The sequence below is a fragment of the Mchenga conophoros genome, linkage group LG2, assembly GCF_057382185.1.
Source record: "Mchenga conophoros isolate Kocher_MC1m ecotype Shallow Benthic linkage group LG2, M_conophoros_male_GT1.1, whole genome shotgun sequence".
NCBI classification, from domain to species: Eukaryota; Metazoa; Chordata; class Actinopteri; order Cichliformes; family Cichlidae; genus Mchenga; species Mchenga conophoros.
This window is the reverse complement of record NC_140527.1, coordinates 22,952,880-22,971,137: the sequence shown is the minus strand read 5'-3', so window position 1 is coordinate 22,971,137 and position 18,258 is coordinate 22,952,880. Positions and strand designations below refer to the sequence as shown.

Genomic DNA, 18,258 nt, shown 5'->3' with positions numbered 1-18,258 from the left:
GCAAGGTTGTTGGGTTCTGGTTTTGTTTTTTCCCTTACAGATTAAGAGCTGAAAATACAAATAAAATAAAATCAGTTTCTGGTCTCAGCCTGGCCACAAATATTCTTTAAAAAAATGTATGGCTCTGCCATTGTTCAGGATTGTTTAGGAGCTATTGATTTAGATTAATGACATGTCACATGGGCACGGGAGGAAGCAAATACACACTTTACGAATTTGAACTTAATTTATTTACAAGAATAGTAATACATTATAGGCAACTTTAAAAATCTGTACACTGTACATTCAAGGCTTTGAGAATTTTCCACCCTCAATTGCAATTTATCCCCAATAGGTGGCTCTGCTCCTGTCAGCATGTCAGTCTCTGATCCACATCAAAACCAAGGCCTCCAAATGGGTGGGGAAGAGTTTGGTGCCAACACTTCCCTGTGTAGAAGGTTTGAGGGGGGTCTCATTGTGGTGAGAGGGGAGAGGCTGGAGTGAGGAACTGTGGGTGAGAAGCTAAAGAAGGAGGTGTTGGAAGATGGAGGTGAAAGGCTGGGGGGGATGGAGAAGAGAGAGGCAAATGACGCAAAAGAAGAGGTGGCATACATGGAGAAAGAAGGGGAGAGCCAGGGAGAAGGAGGAGGGCTCAGGTAGTCATGGCATGGCGTGGAACAAGCGAGAGGCTGAAATGGGGAATAAGACGGGAAAAGCAAAACGGGAGGATCTTTGGAGTTGGATGAGCAAATGGTATCCACAGATGCTGCGCGCTGGTTGAAGTCTGGTTTCAGCTGCAGACCCTCTGCGTGATGTTTAAGCCCCTCAATCAGGCTTGTTCTCTGTGCCGGTGTTATCCTGTGCATGTAGCTGGTCAGCTGGGCCACACACTGCTGAAAACCTGCGCTCTCTCTGCCAAAGAGAGGAGGAGCATTGGACTCCGAGTGGCCACTGTCTGCCAAAGGAGCATGAGTATCAAATGAGTCTGCAGGATGCAAAAAGACAGAGATGTGAGGGATAAACAAGTGGAACATGAATATGCTGGTTTTAGTTTGATTTTGCTTAACTAACCATTGCTCGGGCCCTTTTTATCAGTCCACTTTTGGAGATAGTCAACAGCCAAGTCCAGAATCTGTGCTTTCTCTATTTTTGGATTCTGCAGCCGCTGTTGATGATGGACAGGTCAAATCAAAGAACAAAGGAGAGGAGAAACCGTTTTTTCCCACTGCATTTATGGCTTACTTGCCAACTCATACACAGTTAAGGTTGTTCAGACATTACTCACTGGATCAGATGTGGCATTCATCAGCAGATGCCTCAGTTCAGCTAGACTTTGATTTATTCGATCTCTTCTCTTCTTTTCCACAACTGGCTTCAGAGTCTTTGAGAGGTCACGACAAAGCTTTGCTTTAGTGATGTGATGAAAGTTCAACACAACGAATGCTGACTTCACTGCTTTGCTAAAGCTAAGAAGCTACTTTGTCCTCGTCTACCCAATTTAGAATAAGAACATTAGCTTACAGTGATAAAAAGTTTTCCTAATCCCAAAAAGAATCATGCAATATAACACAGAATAATGATACAGTTTCCTACCCTTTTCCTGCTCTTCCCATCATTCTGGGTTTGGTTTTGGAGTTTCCTGGTCATGTTGCAGTGCTCTATCTAAATGTCCTCCAGCGGTTTAAAGCCCCCTGCCTCCTACAGGGGGACTTATAAGTGCACCTCCTGCGACCTCTGATTGGCTGGCACGTGTGCGTGATGACACTGACCAGAGACTGGAGTGACTGTGGGAAAACCGAAACTTGAAACCATTACCAACATGGTGACAATTAAAGACAACATGTTAAATCTGTGGCTAAACGTGTGGCCTATAGATAGATAGATAGATAGATAGATAGATAGATAGATAGATAGATAGATAGATAGATAGATAGATAGATAGATAGATAGATAGATAGATAGATAGATAGATAGATAGATAGATAGATAGATAGATAGATAGATAGATAGATAGATAGATAGATAGATTTTTTTAATAAGGAAAGAGGTTTGGTTGCAACACCAAGAAGGTGCACTTGGTGAAGTGAGATCATGGGAAACATCCCATTTTCGTGGGAACAGGGACAAAGTGAGAAAACGAGCAGCTACAAGGACTTTTGTGACGTGTGAGACATCAGCACGTTGCATGAAGTGATTTTTGTCCTTCCTCTTCTTTAAAGACCAAGTTGAGATGAAGGAGCAGGGCGCACAGTTGAAGATAGCCTCGTGTGTTGTCTGCGTTTGCAGCTTTACGCACACAAGATAATCGTTAAAAACTAGATTTAAGCAACTTCGTGAGCGCACAGTTGTAGATATGGGCCAAATGGGAGAAGGGCAAGTTGGTGTGCTGACGTGATGACGTGTGAAGATGATGATTATGACACCCAAGCGTTAAGTGTGTGCCAGTTTCTCCTTCGGGACAGTTGGTTGGGTGTTTGGACTTCACACAAACTCTTTCAAAATCAAACCACTTGTCGACCTCGCTCCACGTTCCCAAACCTGTCAGGTCCGACACCCCAGCCTCCTTTGTCACTGGCACACACGAGGAGTCACCATATTAGAACTGAATGCTCCATTTCTCTGCTAGAAGGGCAGCATTTCAGACCAGTCAGTTTCCATCCTAGGTTTCACGGGCTCATTATTTATGGGGCGGGTTCACGTGGCTTAAATCCTGCACACATTAATGCTCGAGCGCACTCGGAGACCCAAACTGTGCGTTTACTTGTATTTGCATTCACAACTTGAACACCTAATTCCTTTCTATATCTATATTTTATATCCTCATGCTGCAAATGGTGTATCTTAAAGAGCGAGTTTCTTTCCCGACTGCCATAGAAACCAGGGCTGATCCCCGGGCCTCCACTAATCGCCCTTTCTTTGATTTGAAACGGAAGTATCATTGCTTTTGAAAAGCTACTTAATCTCCTCTGGATCCCCGTGATCCGATCATCCCAGTGTTATCTCCACACTCTTTAGCCCATTATGAGGATCAGGGTGACCATAAATGCAGTGCACAGAGAGCTACACCAAGCTAAAAGCGCAGTTAACGCCAACTTCACTCACTCTGCGTCATGTGAGAACACGCAGGTCGCACTGAAACAGTCGTTCAGCTCGATGATTTCACTATTTGTATTTCGATAGTTAATAAGTACGCCCGGGAAAGATTTTTTTTAAAGAAGGAAAAAAAGTGGGTCTCACCAGCATGACATGTTGGAAACAATTACAGTAGATCAGGGTCAGAAATACATCTGTTAATGTATAAAATGTTTAAGGCCAAACACATGAAACAAACAAGTTTAAAGAACAGCAAAAACATAACAGTGTGTGGAAGCGAGATGCCGTGAGGGCATCCATGTTTGTTATTCAGTAGAAAACTAGAAAAAGTAGATTTTTTTCTTGGTGATGTTGATAATGATCATTACACCTGAGTGTAAAAATCAACTTCTAAAAAGTCTTGAGCCATTCCTCGTGGCTTTATGCTTCGCCTCCAGTGACTTTCTGTAGTGTTCAGGCTTTATGGAGGCGTTTGTGTTTTTCTGGACATCGAATGCTTTTTCATATATTTTCAGTTGTTGTATCTGACCACTGTCTAAGCAATATCTTGGGGATTTTTTTGTTTTTGTTTGCTTGTTAAGCCACTTAACATCATTCAAGCATAAAAAGGCACCTACCTTAATGGAGCAAATAATCTATTTTATTTATTTTGTTTTAATATTTCTGTATTTATTTATTGTTACCAGCGGCCTCTATCTATGGGGCAAAAATGCCAAATTTAAGACACAATTTGACATGCAGAAAAATGACTATTTTTTGCACGAATAAGGGGATTCCCAAAGAGATTTTATTCGAAACATGGCGTGTGCACTTTGTCCTTAAAAAAAAACAACAACTGAGGACAATTCACAGGTGGAGGACAAAAGAAGAACATGCAGGCCTAAAAACATATCACCAGCTAATGAAAATATCAGTAATGAAAAGCACGTCCTTAAGAAACAAGGGAACAAAATCCTGACACAAGACCTGAGAGATGCCACTATTCCTTCAGCCATTCTTACAGTTTTTTTTTTAAATTGGTTTGGTACTATTTTCATAACTAAAGTGTGCATTTTTAAATCTCTCAGTACAAAACTCACATTTGATCACATTTGTAACACCACTAGTCATTCTTTAAAATCTGATGTCATGATTTCATTGTATTTGCACATATTTTCATTCCACTTAATCATTGTTTCAGAACACATGATCATTGTGATATATTTTGAGAACATTTGCTTTAATCACCCAAACAAAACAGTAAGATCTTTTTTCAACTTTGTACTTTTACCAATCATTTCATTCAGGAGCAAATAATATAAGGTAAGCGTTTCAAATTGTCCTTGGTGATGAATGAGTGTAACTGAACTGTAAAACTTTACACAGCAAATATTACACTTATGTTCAGACATAAAAAAAAAATATATATATATATGTGTGTGTATATATATATATATATATATATATATATATATATATACACACACACACACACACACACGAAAAAGGGAGAAAAAACAACAAGTCATTTACATAAGCACAATATATTTTTTATTTTATTTTCATCACTTTTACACAATTAATCAAGCCGGTCATTAACATTGGGCCATGAGTTTTCATCAACATCACAGTGGATGTCTTCATTGTTCAGGCACCGTGGGAAAAATCTCCTGGCATGACGAATCCAGGCTTGACATTGCTCAGCAGTTATATCACCACAAGCTTCACACATGGCTTGAAGAAGGGAGACATGCTCATGGGGATGGCGATCATACACCTTCCACCTCCATGTAGAGATGAATTTCTCAATTGGGTTGAGGAAAGGGGAATATGGTGTGTTTGAAACCATTCCTGAACCAGCTGTGCATGGTGGAAGCTGACATTGTCCCACACAACAACATAGACGATGTCTTCTCCCTGACAGGCCTGCTCCAGTTCATTTAAAAAAAACTATCAGGTGTTCAGTGTTGTATGACCCTAGAACTGGTCTACAGCCTACCACACCATCTTCAGATATAGCTGCACACATTGAGATGTTCCCCCCACGTTGTCCAGGGACGTGGATGGTAGCCCAATAAGGTTACGTCCTCTGTGTCTAGTTTTTGCCAGATTGAAACCGGCCTCATCAACAAAAATATACTTGTGATGATTCACAGCAGCATCCAGCTCCATCACCCTCTGTTACAGTAATTGCATGCCAGTTTAGTGTTGTATCTGAATATATTCTGAACGCAGTTGTTTCACCTGGACATTGTTCCTCTCAAAAGGAACTTACAAATGACCAGACAACAATCAGTCAAGTTGAAAATCCATGGACATAATGAATGATTCATTGATTAAACATTAAGATCGGTTGAATTAAATGACAAAAAAATGTATTAAACTGAATAATAAGGGATGCAAATCAAAAATTTTATAGTGATAACATTATGAAAGGCAGTAACTGTGAACGAAACATTTATTTAGATGAAACACTTATTTTGTGTAGTGAAAAGGATATTATGTCATTATGTGTATTGTACTAACACAATTGAAAATATGCTGAAATGTTTGAAAAAGGTGCACTTTTGATGATCTGTTGTGATATAAGTACTAAGAGTTTTGAAAATGTACCAATTGCTTGTGGAAACTGCGCCAAACCAATAAAAAAAACTGTAAAGGAAGGAATTAAGGGGTGGAAGGCTGAGGTCTACCACACTACACACGAAAAATCAGTGCCGAAAAATCAAAGTCTGAATCTGGGGTGCTGAATCCAACTTTACATTTTTGTTTAAATCGTCATCAGCATGTGGAGAGGAGGCCAAGAGAGACGACTGAGTGTATTTATGCAAAACAATAATCCTATAAATCGAGTGCCTGTTCAACGTATTCATTGGATCACCATTTTACTTTCCAAAAGAACAATTAGACAACTGTTAATGGCATCGCGTTTGCTTTTTTGTTTGTTTTGAACGAGTCTCTTTGAGTGTTAGGTTTTTAAGGTATTCTGTGTCGGGGTGCACAAGCAAAAAGGCAACATGAGGCTGATGAATTGATGAAGAAACGCACAAAAATAATTCAAAATAGAAATATGAATGAGGCAGTGTTTGCGCAAATACCGCTGATCTTTATTTTCAAGCATCAAGCAGACACAAGCATTAACCGAAAAGAAAAAGGAGTAGACAGAGTTCATGCTTTTGGGGAGCCGATCTAAAAGAAACTGTCCGAGTTAAATGCGTAAAAAAGGCAGGCCTCGTGTGTAGCTGTTTCACTCGTTCAAAAAGTTCCATTAAATCAATAAACATTTTTAATAAGAGTGCCTAAACAAAATCATTTAAAATTCAATGGAAGCAACGGCTGTATCGAACCACGTGACTCAGATTCTTTCGGGTGTCAAGAGGGGGCGTGACCGTGTGCACGGGGATCAACAAATTGCAACAAGGGCGCAAACTTGTGTCATTCGTTCGGTTTGGATCTGCAGCAACGAGGAGAGGCACGAGGCAAGCATGAAGGCTATATCTTCACCTGGAGCTCGAGGACAGAGGGCCGCCAGAAGGGTGAGTTACATCTCCGCAGGAGCAACACTTTGTGCAAAAAGCGCGATCTTCCTGTTTGCAGTCTAAAGTGTTTTACTTTTTCGCCCACAAAGATTTCTAAACCTCAGATGGAGAAGCGCAGGCGGGAGCGCATCAACCACAGTCTGGAGACTCTGCGAGTTCTGATGCTGGAGAGCACCCACAATGAGGTACGTCTCTGCGTCGTAGTTTTAATTTCGATTGTTCATAATGTTTTTGTTGTTGTTGTTGTTGTTATTTATTTTATATGCTGTTTGTGAGTGATTTGATTTTAATGCAGAAACTAAAGAATCCGAAAGTGGAGAAGGCAGAGATTCTAGAGAGTGTGGTCGATTTCCTGAAGGCAGAGGAGGATGTACAGAAGGATCACCAGGCTTCAAAGAGGGCCCTGTCCGTGGAGCAGAGACCGGCCTGTGCCTGCCAGTCCAGCTACCATGACGGCATGAGGACCTGCCTGCTCAGGGTCAACCAGTTCATAGCCAGCAAGAGCCAGGAGGCAGGGGAGCCCAGCGGAGCGGCTGTTCGGGCTTCCTTTACGCTTCCAGAGATCCCCATGCACCCCACCACTCCCGGCCACATTCACCATCCTCCTGCTGCTCTGCCTCCTCATCCTCTGCCCTTCCATCACCCCCAGCTCTCTCACCACTACCTGACGCAGACGGCTGGCTTCCACGCTGACACCAGCAATCTGTCCCCCGCAGGTGTGGGGCACATCCCTGATCCCCTGTGGAGGCCCTGGCCTCAGTGATTCCAGCATCAAGACCGAGGCTTATGTGTCCTTGTAACTACTGTACCAACTATGCGAGCAAAATGTATAAATGTGTATTTTTTAGGCTACTGCGCAGCCTGTATTTAGCTCACTCAAGTCACTTTCTATTACCTCGCACATGTACGAGTGTAATCAGTGATTTCTCTTTTTAAAACGTTGAGCCTCACCTATATGTGCTCATAAGTTTTTTGGGGGGGGGGGTTGGGTTTTTTTTTTCCACATTTACGCATCAGTACGTAAAACATTTATTTGTGCTGACAGGACGGGCGAAAAATTGCTTTCCCTGCTTTACTGTTGCTGAGGGTTTTGTTTTTGTTTTTCCCTCTTTTTTTTTTTTTTGGCTCGAACGTGTGTATATATTTGAGCCACTGTGTGTGAGAAATAATTCATGAATGTGTTTGCTGAGTCTTCAATAAAGACACAGTTTGCTCAAACCTCCCAGAGTGGCCTGTTGTATCGTATGAAGCTTTTAAAGCTGCTGCACTTGTAGATGAAACGGGCACAGGATAGTTAACCACAACGATCGACAGGTATGACATCCTTTGTGATGCTGATAGGCAGGCGAATCATCAGAGCAGTTTTTTTTCAGGGGTAGAGGAGCAAACAATGGCGCCCATTCACACACTGTCCAGAGTCTAGACTCCTTCAGGGTGCGGCACCATCCAATCCACAAAATCCTCCCACGTCAAAGAAAAGGCTATAGGAAACTAAAAAGCAAAACCAGGTGTGAAATGGAATAATATATATATATATGTGTGTGTGTGTATATATATATACACACACACACACACCTGTGGGAGGGGGGGTCAACATTAGGGTCTTTTCTTATTCTTTGATATGCCGACAGCTTTTTTCGTTAATTTCTCTGGCATGAAGTAATGTTGCTACTATATGAAGTAATGTTGCTACTATATGAAGTAATGTTGCTACTATTTAAATGTCCAACATATTATAAATGAGGGATCGATAAAGGTGAATGTCTGGTTTAAATCTAGTGCGTTTCCTTTTCAACAAATTTTATTGTGTTTTGTTCAAACAGAAGCCAGAAAAAAATAACAAAAATTAGATTTACATTTTTGCATTGAATCATTTCTAACTAAAAGCCTTACTAAGAAATTATCTAAATATGTTGATTTATTTGTTAAAGTGAGACCTTTTACCGGGTTTAAATTGACTCGGAGCCTCACTGAAATTGCTGTATTGTTTTATGGTGCATTACTTACCCTACATACAGATTACAGACTTTACAAACCAAAGTTATATAGCTGGATGCTCCGGCGGATCCTCTTTTCATAGTTACAAATCTTTAGTTAACTGAATGCAACATTTTTCTGAATGCTTGTGTAATGTAAAATAATGTAAGACTTATAGATTATTCCTCTCACAGATACGATGCAAAAAAAATGCTTCTGAGGGGAAATAAATGCAAAGTTAATTATACAAGTTTTAGTGTAAACTGTAGAGATCCACAATTTTAGAATGAGCTTCAAAGCAGTTGCTACTAAAACCCTGTATGATAAAGACCTTTTAAAACTATTGGATTGGTGTTATTTATATGTGAGGATCCTTGGGTTATTTTAGGATATTTGCATTGATTTAGGGTAGGATGATAATATATGCTGAAAATTATATATGTATTTGGTCCATGTTATCTAAAGTTTGAGTCCCCATTTATAAGCTTTATATAATATTATGTTGGACCTTGTATTTGAGTTGATTTGTGATTTAAGAATAAACTGAAACTATTCCAAACTTCTTAAATCTTATTCTGATAATTAAACACACATAGAATAAGTAAACTAATTAAAGTAAATACATTATATAAATACAAATATATTAAACTATATTAACGTCCAGATGGTAAAATGGTCTGGTTGAGTAATGTAGGTTTGCCAGTTTTGTTGAGGTATATTTGATGTGGTCTGTTTCCACCAAAGACCTATACTTAGAACATATACTAACAAGGTTCTGTAAAAGGAGCATGTTGGATATATTCAGCCAGTGTCTTGATGCATCTCCATCATTTAGATCTTGGGGATATTCAGCCAGCAAGTGTTTTGCTGTTGTTTGTGTCATCAAAGCCACTGAAAGGACAGCATCACGGAAACTGTCTCTGGTGGTGAGGGGAGGGGGGCTGATATTTATTTAGCCTTGAGAAACTTTGAAATCCACGTTCTGGGTTTTGGTGACAGATTTGATGAAACTGTCTGAATAGGCTACCGCCAGGTGTGATCAGTGCGATAACAGCCTCGATTGTGTGCTTATCTGCATTTGAAAAAAAGATCCACTCAAAACTGGGAACTGCCCCCGATCAGCATTTCAATGCACGCTGGATGTGATAGGTCACAGCCCAACGCTTACCCGTCCTGGATAAAGTAGCGGTGATTGTCCTGCAATCATCCCCTTTTATTTGAAAATGTAACTGCTCTCGTTTTCCCTTCACATCGCTGAAATGCCTTAAGTTTTAAAAAAAAATGACAGAGGACACAAATAAAAGAAGACATTTTAAAGAATGTATGTTTTTCTGTGTTTGTGCGTCAAAACTCACAAACTCATCCACAGCTTCATGTTTATAGCGACTTGAAATATCGTGTGTCTCTTTAAGTCTCCTTATCAAAAATCCTACAGGAATTCCTTCAAAGTGCGTTTGAAAACATCTATCAAAGGAGGTGTTAGTCCCGCTGCGCTGATCTCTGGACAGGATGCTCCTTTGTGCGCCTCTAAGCTTTAACCGCACGAAGAAAAGCCCACACAAGACTAAGTAAATCAATTAAAGTTGAAATCAGATTAGGTTTCATTAGAGGGGCATCTGTCTAAATGAAGATCAAACAGGTCAACAGGAAACTTGTTTTTTTAAAGGCGCTGTGAAGTGGATAAGAATACAACCTATAAATCAGATAGATTTGCTCAGAATGATGCCAGAGAGGACATGAAATTGAATTTTGTCCCAAAACAAATATCCCAAACTGCATCGGAAAGTGTTTGACTAAACCTGCAGATCAGCAGTTGCTCCCGCCCGTGATGGTTTTCCCACATTAGGGAGAACACAATAAACACGCCGTTTGCCCTCCACAACAAAGCATTTGACGCTCGCAGGAGACACAAGTCAGAGCCACAAAATACAGCACATGATTTAATAGCAGGTAAACAGACAGTTTTTATTGTCTGAAATCAATAAAAAACAAAACAAAGTATCTCTCTCGTGTAGACCGACTAAATACCCGAACGTTCAGCTGGTTTCGGTCTGTCAGTGGCTCGGCTCTGGCTGTGTTTAAAGCATATTGCACCTCCAGGTGTTAATGGGTCTGCTGGAGCACGCGCGCTGGAGATAACCGACTCGTGCACGAGGACACCTTCGTGTCGTAGTGCCAATTACCGCACGTCCTCGTGAGGTTAGCGTTAGCCAAATTAAGGATACTCACAGCAGATGTGAAACATTTTAACGCAAACCGGTGATGCAGGAGTTTGAGCCCGTAAATGCGCTCGGCTTCGGCTTTTACACATGTAGCCTACGCTGCAAAGCAGGGTTACAGTTACACAGGTTAGCGGCGAAATTCAGCAAAGAAACCGATTTACGTGCGACTTTTATAACACAATTGGTATTTCTTCTGTATGAACAGTTTTTAAAAGCTCAAAATCCGCTGGCTGACAACAGTTTAGTCGCATATCTATATTAATTTAGAGTATATGTTTTTCCTTTAAACCCTCAGACAGGCTTCACTTCTTGACTATTAGTGAACCCCTCCGCTGGTGGTAAATGGAGAGGAACTCACATTCATTGAGTTGAACAAAGCAGCACCGCTGTGCTTTTTTCTCTGCTGTAAGCTGTGGAAGAGGTCAGTGACTGGACAACATCTGCTCTGGTGGCAACCAGCATGCCCCAGTAATTAAGGCAAATGTTCACAGAAACAAACACAGAGTGCTGCACAGGCCTGGTGTGTAATTTGTCAGGATGCAGCACATGTCCTAAAGGTAAAATGCCCCCTAAAATGAAAACTAACGCAAAGGTGATGGTTCATGACAAAAAAAAATGTTTATTCGTATCAAGAGAAAAGTCACAGTAATAACACTGCAAAGAAATGCCAAGAAACAAGCAGAGTGTCGCAGGTTTACATGATATTAACTACTTTGTGTAAGCGTGCGTGCAGCTACATCACTCCATCAGACTTTGCCCACAGCGAGGCCCTGTGCTTTCTGAAACTCCTGTTGTAAACTTGACAACACTTCTCGATGCTGTTCGGATTTCTTTTCCATGTCTTTCAGTAGCGTCTCATACCTCTGACTGCAAAAGGACAAAAAAAGGAAACCACTGAGTTTTAAACACACACACAAATGAGGAATATTTAAATCCCATTCTTATACACTGAACATCTGTAATTATTCAGGATTATAATACTTTAACATTTAATATCTCAAACCATTCAAACACAAAAAGAACGCTACCTTAAATTAAGTATTACAAGCCCACACACCCACATTTTTGCATTTTGCATTTTGTTGCCTTGTACTTGTGACATGTGCAATGACAAAGTTGAATTCTATTCTATTTTTATCTATAATTGTACAAAAAAATGTAACCCGTTTAAAAAGCACAAAGTGGCAATAAAACTGAATCAAGAAGTTAGTTTAGTACTTTTGCCTAAAGGACTCTGGTCTTTTTAAATCTTCTTCTGCTATTATGTAATCTCAGTGAGGAGAAAAGACTGACACAGATCAAGCTCATGACTGCCCTCTACCTATGAAGGAGCACAGTGACACAGCTAAAGTCTGTTCTCATATCTACAATGGAGTCATCTGTAAGCTGCCTGCACAGTTCATTTTTAATGGGCAGGCATTGTTTCTGATTTTATGAGGTTCCAGTTGTCCCAAAACTACGTTCACATGTGAACTGTAGTGTTTACCACAGTATTAGACATGTGGCTATAAAAACACTTTGGAACAATACATATTGGAGCAATAATCAGCTGCCTCTCCAGTGAGTCCAGTGAAAAGACTCTGGTTTCACTGTCTTAAGGTGCAGACTGGAAAAGGACTTCAGTCCACAACAGGGGAAATGGAATCAATTTGACCATAACATGAGACTTTCTTTAGAGGCAGCTGGGTGATATTGAGGACAGCTACAAAACTGGCTTGGTGTGCACACCAGTGGGGAAACATGAGGCGGGAAGACCTGGGGCAACACAACAAGAGCAAGGGCACAGCAAGATGGATCTATTCTCCTGGACAGATTGCAAACAATGGGGAAAAAAAACAAAAAAAAAACATGAAGTAATAAAATACTTTTTCAAACACTGTCCCATGTATGTCGACAAGGACAAGAAGAGCAAAAAGAGGAAAGAATTAATGTTGGAAGTTGAACTGAAACAGACAAATGTTTTCCCAGAGCTGGTTTAATTAGCTCTGTAAGTATAGCCTGGAGTTGAAGTTAAAATGCTTCATAAGAGTCTTCTGTTGCAGATTCAGGCCACAGTGGGACCAGAATATTGGCACAAAAGGAACCTCTGAGTCCACTGTATTTAGTCTACAGCGAAGCAATAGTAATAGTAATAGCAATAGTAATCCTAAACAGATTTGCTGACTTCTTTATAAGCTTGTTGGGGCAGCCATCCAAAACCGCCCCAGCTTCTCATGTTCTCAAAAATCATTGCCCACCCCCAATATAGACGGTGTGTGCGCCCGCTCCACCTCTCCCCCATCATCACAACACCTACACTTAGTCAACTCACAGCGGGTGTTTTGAATCATAATTGATCCCCAGTGACCAAAACCTCATGTATTCCCATAGCACTGTGAAGGTGTCTTCACACATTGGTGTGGGTGAAATGGCTTACATTTCTCCGTTGATGTACTCCAGCCTTTTGGCTACTGTGGCTTTGGCCTCATCTAGGTCCTGCTTCACTAATACAGGACCAATGAGCTTATAAACGGTGTTTGAGCAGTCCAGCAGATCAAGCTCCTGGAAAGACAAAATGAGATCTCGTGTTTACTACAGAACACAACACATACCGCAACATAGAAACAAATGGTATGCCAATGGTGCTATCAGTGAATATAATAGCAAATAAGCGATCATAGTTACCTCTTTAACAATGTTGTTCTCTGTCAGCTGCGTCTCGAGCTTCTGTCTGGCTGACATGCTCTTGCTAACCTCTGAACAATACACAGTTAGCTAATCAGGGGAGGAACTGGTTACATTTTAATTACAGCGAAAGTATTGTTGCGACTATAATTCAAATGAATACGGCAGTTATAACGACACACTTTAATGTATATCTACCTTTCCTAATATGGTCAGTTAGCTCAATGCATCATGTCACACTAGGAGAAACCACGCAGGGCTAGCTAGCACCCACCTTTCTGCATCTGCGCGTATTTCTCCACTTCCACCTTCAGCTTCTTTTGAATGGCTTCTGCCATATTTGTGTTTGTTTTAAATAGTACTGTCGAGTGAGTAAATGTTTCAAAGAGATATAATAAGTTATAGATGATATGGCATATGAAAGCTCTATGCGAGCTAACCGGAAAGGGCAGAGGCTAGAGCGGATATTAGCTCATCCCTTCAAAGTAAGAGCACAAATGGGTAAGGGCCGTGTATTCGCGACCAATAAAGTAGTCAAATTAAACCATTCAGTCTGTGTATATTCATGTATATTTATATATAACTTATTAATATGCGTTTCCCTTAATAACTAATTTCCCACTTATTAATAGGGTGTTTTTTTACACCGCCATGTGTGCGGCTGTTTACGACACCGTTTTACGACACCGTACGCGCAGTTCCTCTTCGCTTCGGTTCAAGATGGCTTCGTCGTTTTGGAAAGGTGTTGTCGGCATCGGACTTTTCTCCTTAGCTCATGCGGCTTTCTCAGCGGCACAACGTGAGTTTCATTGCACAGAGCCAAAGACACGTCTCTGTAGCTATATTTAACGCACACTGTCTCCGGTATCACCGGGTAGCTCGACAAAACAGCAGCTCGGGCCTTTTGGCTAGCTAACATCATGCTAGGTGGGCTCTGCTCCGCTTTGAATGGGGCGCAGTGGTTGCGATTGAAATCTTTTCCTTGCAGTGCAGAGTCAGTGCTAGTGGTAGACAGCTATCTAGAGTAATGGCATTTCTTTTGGAGCCCTTTTTAGAGTTGGCTAATTAGCACTGTTTGTGTGAGGTGTTCATTTTATTAACTGCATTAGCTCAAACATGTTTCTCCCATCAGATCGATCATACATGCGACTTACAGAGAAGGAGCACGAGACGCTACCAATTGATGTGAGTAACTTTTATCCTTACTTTCAGCCTTCTTCCTGATTTCAAATACTTTTCTTTTTTTTCTTTTTGTTTTACCAAGCGTTTTCCTTCTTTATGTTTCCAGATTGTACTGCAGACTTTGTTGTCATTTATCATGACCTGTTACGGTATTGTCCACATCGCTGGAGAGTTCAAAGATATGGATGCTTCCTCAGAGCTGAAAAACAAGTAAGCTGACTTCACCTTGGCACACCTCCACTCCCTCGGCAGTGCAGTTGTTTTTTTGTCCTCTGTCACAGGGGAAGCTCATGGCTCACCACCTCAGCGACATTTATAGTAATATTACTGTGAAGCTGTTCACCTCGAATCCCACAGATGCAGCTTTACATCACACAGCTAGTGTGTTGAAAGCCTCCTAAGACTGAAAACGTATTCAAAGCAAAGCCAAAGAATGGGGCCTATACGTGAAAGTAAATGAAAGGTTGCTGGGTTGACAGAAGAACTTTGGGTCACAGTGTGACATTATTATAACTACAGCTGCAGGTGACAAGATGGTGTTTTGGCTGGAGCTTCAGTCTGTTGTTCAGTGTTATGAACATTGACTACTTCAGCTGTTAGTGAAGGGAGGAGTTGTGTGCCTGTCTAGTATCATACTGTTGCAAATGACTAAAATTATTAATTCAATAATTTTTAGCAGTGATTAATATGAGTCTTTGTGCTTAAACTGTAAGAACTGTGTAACATTACAAACAAAACAGACATTTCTGTAGTACATAGAAAAGTTCATGTGTTTCACTGTCATTTATTTGTTTATATATTCATTACTTTGGCATTGTGTGTATGGCTGTAGGTAGGTAGGTGAGGTGTTTATCAATAGAAAAAGCTGTCAAATTCATGAAAATACTGTTAAACCCAGGCTCTATACCCTTGTTTACATTTTTCAAAGGCATGGAGTGGGCCCGGTCTGAATCCTTGTCAGGCTGAATCTGGTACCTAGGCCTCATGTTTCCCATCCCTGCTTGATCACCTTTAATCCATCAGTGAGGTTTTATCAGATCAGATAAAAGAATGAATAAAGTGATTAGGACGCAACTGCAGCAGCAACATTGTATAAACTAAGCAGTCTTTGGCTACGTTCACACTGCAGGTCTTAATGCTCAATTCCGATTTTTTGATCAAATCCGATTTTTTTTGTCTGCTCGTTCACACTACAATTAAATGCGACAGCAAACGCGCTCTAGTGTGAACGCTCAAAGCGGCCCGCATGCGCAAAAGAAGATGTCACACACAACGCGCTCTGTTTAGACCCAGACCAACAGCATTGTTTGACTGATGGCCCTTAATATGAAGACTTCGGACTTCACGTTTCCCAATTTTTGCTTTAAGTTATTTTGTTATTTACATAATAATGTAGATAACCTAATAATGATCCTTATTGCTGTTTAAGAGAGGAGCGGTGCTTCAAAGGATAGCTGCAGATTTCTGTCAGAATCTGCAGATTATACAGTACAAATAAAATGTTTACGTTGTCTTCCCAACAGTTTCACTGACATCTACACTGGATGGCCAGGAAGCGTTCACGATGTCTTCTCGGGCGCTTCTCTGGCGCTGATAATTGGCTTCAGTCTTGTGTCGGTGACATAAAAGGCGAATTTAATGCGACTTGACCGTTCAAACAGCAGTCGCTTTCTGAAACATCGGATATGTATCGGATTCAGTACCACATACGAAAGTGACCCAGATCGGATTTGAAAATATCGGATTTGCGCCGTTCACACTGTCATAGCATGATCGGATATGGGTCGCATAGGGTCAAAAAAATCGGATTTGATGCGCTTTCGCCTGCAGTGTGAACGTAGCCATACATAAGAATTAAAGAGATGTTTTAAAGAAGTAAGGCGGTAAGAAAGCCAAACATAAGTGACTTGTTCATGTTGTGATCTGCTAACTGGTTAGTTTGAGTGCTGAACCCAAAATATAGGCAAAGTTTTTACAGCGGGAGTGTAACCACTTCTAGATTTAATAAGTGAACCCTGTAGATGCAAATCGGCAAGCAAAGCATCCCACATGAGAAATCACAGCTTGAATGTTACACAGTTGATGCAATTCTCCCCTGAAACTTTCAATTTTACCTGAAAAATGTCTCATCTGATGACTGGACACTGGGTTGTCCACACTGCAACACTAATGATTCCAGTGGGTGTTAACATTGGTTTGTTTCTTTATTCTAACTCTGTATTGGGATGTAAACACACTTTTCTGTCCCTTCTCTCCTACAGGAGTGGATTATATAATTTAACAAATGTAATCAATCTCCATAACTTCCTGCCTCTTGGTGCCAGTGTTTAAGACATTTTTCTATTTTCTTTCTTTCCCCAGGACTTTTGACACTCTGAGGAACCACCCATCCTTCTACCTTTTCAATCACAGGGGTCGGGTGCTATTCCGCACACCAGAGGAGGAGCCCTCTTCTGTACGCAACCAACAAGCTCTGCCCAACCCCATACGGTTACGCAAGCTGGAGCATTTGCACTGAGACTGGCCTTTTCCTGTCTGTAACACGGTCATTGTCAGATAAGATTTGTTTTTGTTAGGCAGAAGGAGGGAGAACGTGTCAGAATTCATCTTTCTCCTATTTAACTTTTCTTTATTTTTTTGTAAATAAACTAATAATGCTGTCTGAACATGCATCTCTGTCCATAACGTGGTTGCCACCATATTCAACACTGACTGTGCCAACCCCTCAGTTTTTGTTTTTATTATTTCCAAGCAGACTTGTTTGTATATACAGTATGTAAACGCTTTGGAGTCTTAAAATACTGAGACATGTACCCCTTTGATCCCTTCTGAACTGAACTGGGATATTACTCTCCTTTGTATATCTTTTGTATGAAGGGAATAACAAAGCCTGCTTTGGTTGCTGTTTCGTTTCAAACACACGTCAGCAACTGAAAACTTTGTCAACTAAAATGAGATTAATCAGTGGACTCTAATATTTGCTTTATTATTTCCAGGAAGCATAAATGATCTGTACACAAAATGGTTTTTAAGTCACAGGAAATGAGGTGAACACTGGGATGGGCGATATTAGAGCGCTATTATAATGAGACTGTGAACACTATAAGGCAGACTAGCCAGTACTGGTACATTAGAGTGGATTTTTATTTCCCTTCATTTTACATTTCGTCAATATTCAACAGATTGTTTTTAATTTAATAAAAGGCATACTGATTTTACGAAGTGTCCAGATCTCCTTTTTTGTTGTACTTGGGCTGGAATATTGCTTTTGTGAGACAAAACTAAGTGGACTATTTATTTTCCAGGTAATCTATTTATGCAGGAAGAAGTTGGTACGCATGGCTTTAAAAAAATTTAATTACTATAGTGACAGTCTGCAGAGCTGTGCTGTACCTGTGACCTTGGTGCAGGACTGCTGCGTCACAAAAAAACCCTCCTGATTCAAAAAAACCTGCAGCTGCTTATGATGGACACTAGGTGGCAGTCAAGGCTAAAGTTCCAGTCTGGGTTAAAATGGAGCAAACTAACAAACCATGTAGAACAGAAATGGAGAAAAAGTACATATTAAATGCTTGTTTCACTAATGTGTCTTTAATATAAAAACACAAGAATCAAGTAATTTA

The 18,258-nt window shown here is 40.6% G+C and overlaps 4 protein-coding genes across 4 annotated transcripts; 2 read left to right on the top strand and 2 right to left on the bottom strand.

Annotated features, from left to right (window-relative positions):
- Positions 1-275: 275 nt before the first annotated feature.
- On the bottom strand, positions 276-1,753 carry her11 (hairy-related 11). The gene is made up of 4 exons (XM_085288620.1): positions 1,573-1,753; positions 1,265-1,360; positions 1,051-1,144; positions 276-964 (listed from the first exon to the last, which is right to left on the bottom strand). Exons 1-4 carry the CDS (start codon positions 1,624-1,626, stop codon positions 375-377), a joined length of 834 nt encoding a protein of 277 aa, XP_085144746.1. The 5' UTR covers positions 1,627-1,753; the 3' UTR covers positions 276-374.
- Positions 1,754-6,509: 4,756 nt separating this feature from the next.
- her5 (hairy-related 5) lies at positions 6,510-7,443 on the top strand. Its single transcript, XM_085247755.1, has 3 exons — positions 6,510-6,587; positions 6,680-6,775; positions 6,886-7,443. The coding sequence occupies exons 1-3, from the start codon at positions 6,537-6,539 to the stop codon at positions 7,351-7,353; spliced, it is 615 nt and encodes a 204-aa protein (XP_085103881.1). The 5' UTR covers positions 6,510-6,536; the 3' UTR covers positions 7,354-7,443.
- Positions 7,444-11,382: 3,939 nt separating this feature from the next.
- pfdn6 (prefoldin subunit 6) lies at positions 11,383-13,932 on the bottom strand. The gene is made up of 4 exons (XM_085288658.1): positions 13,728-13,932; positions 13,454-13,524; positions 13,206-13,330; positions 11,383-11,656 (listed from the first exon to the last, which is right to left on the bottom strand). The coding sequence occupies exons 1-4, from the start codon at positions 13,789-13,791 to the stop codon at positions 11,536-11,538; spliced, it is 381 nt and encodes a 126-aa protein (XP_085144784.1). The 5' UTR covers positions 13,792-13,932; the 3' UTR covers positions 11,383-11,535.
- Positions 13,933-14,095: 163 nt separating this feature from the next.
- On the top strand, positions 14,096-17,853 carry mmgt1 (membrane magnesium transporter 1). Its single transcript, XM_085288646.1, has 4 exons — positions 14,096-14,252; positions 14,586-14,638; positions 14,742-14,845; positions 16,997-17,853. The coding sequence occupies exons 1-4, from the start codon at positions 14,105-14,107 to the stop codon at positions 17,151-17,153; spliced, it is 462 nt and encodes a 153-aa protein (XP_085144772.1). The 5' UTR covers positions 14,096-14,104; the 3' UTR covers positions 17,154-17,853.
- The last annotated feature ends 405 nt before the right edge of the window (positions 17,854-18,258 follow it).

Coding starts and splice junctions, on each gene's coding strand:
- her11 (XM_085288620.1), bottom strand. CDS start 1,626: ATGACCAGGAAACTCCAAAACCAAACCCAGAATGATGGGAAGAGCAGG. Junction 1,145..1,264: donor TGAATGCCACATCTGATCCA/GTGAGTAATGTC, acceptor CATCATCAACAG/CGGCTGCAGAATCCAAAAAT. Junction 965..1,050: donor TAAAAAGGGCCCGAGCAATG/GTTAGTTAAGCA, acceptor TGCATCCTGCAG/ACTCATTTGATACTCATGCT.
- her5 (XM_085247755.1), top strand. CDS start 6,537: ATGAAGGCTATATCTTCACCTGGAGCTCGAGGACAGAGGGCCGCCAGA. Junction 6,588..6,679: donor GACAGAGGGCCGCCAGAAGG/GTGAGTTACATC, acceptor TCGCCCACAAAG/ATTTCTAAACCTCAGATGGA. Junction 6,776..6,885: donor TGGAGAGCACCCACAATGAG/GTACGTCTCTGC, acceptor ATTTTAATGCAG/AAACTAAAGAATCCGAAAGT.
- pfdn6 (XM_085288658.1), bottom strand. CDS start 13,791: ATGGCAGAAGCCATTCAAAAGAAGCTGAAGGTGGAAGTGGAGAAATAC. Junction 13,525..13,727: donor ATACGCGCAGATGCAGAAAG/GTGGGTGCTAGC, acceptor TGTATTGTTCAG/AGGTTAGCAAGAGCATGTCA. Junction 11,657..13,205: donor GAGTACATCAACGGAGAAAT/GTAAGCCATTTC, acceptor GTCCTTTTGCAG/TCAGAGGTATGAGACGCTAC.
- mmgt1 (XM_085288646.1), top strand. CDS start 14,105: ATGTGTGCGGCTGTTTACGACACCGTTTTACGACACCGTACGCGCAGT. Junction 14,253..14,585: donor GGCTTTCTCAGCGGCACAAC/GTGAGTTTCATT, acceptor TTCTCCCATCAG/ATCGATCATACATGCGACTT. Junction 14,846..16,996: donor TCCTCAGAGCTGAAAAACAA/GTAAGCTGACTT, acceptor TTCTTTCCCCAG/GACTTTTGACACTCTGAGGA.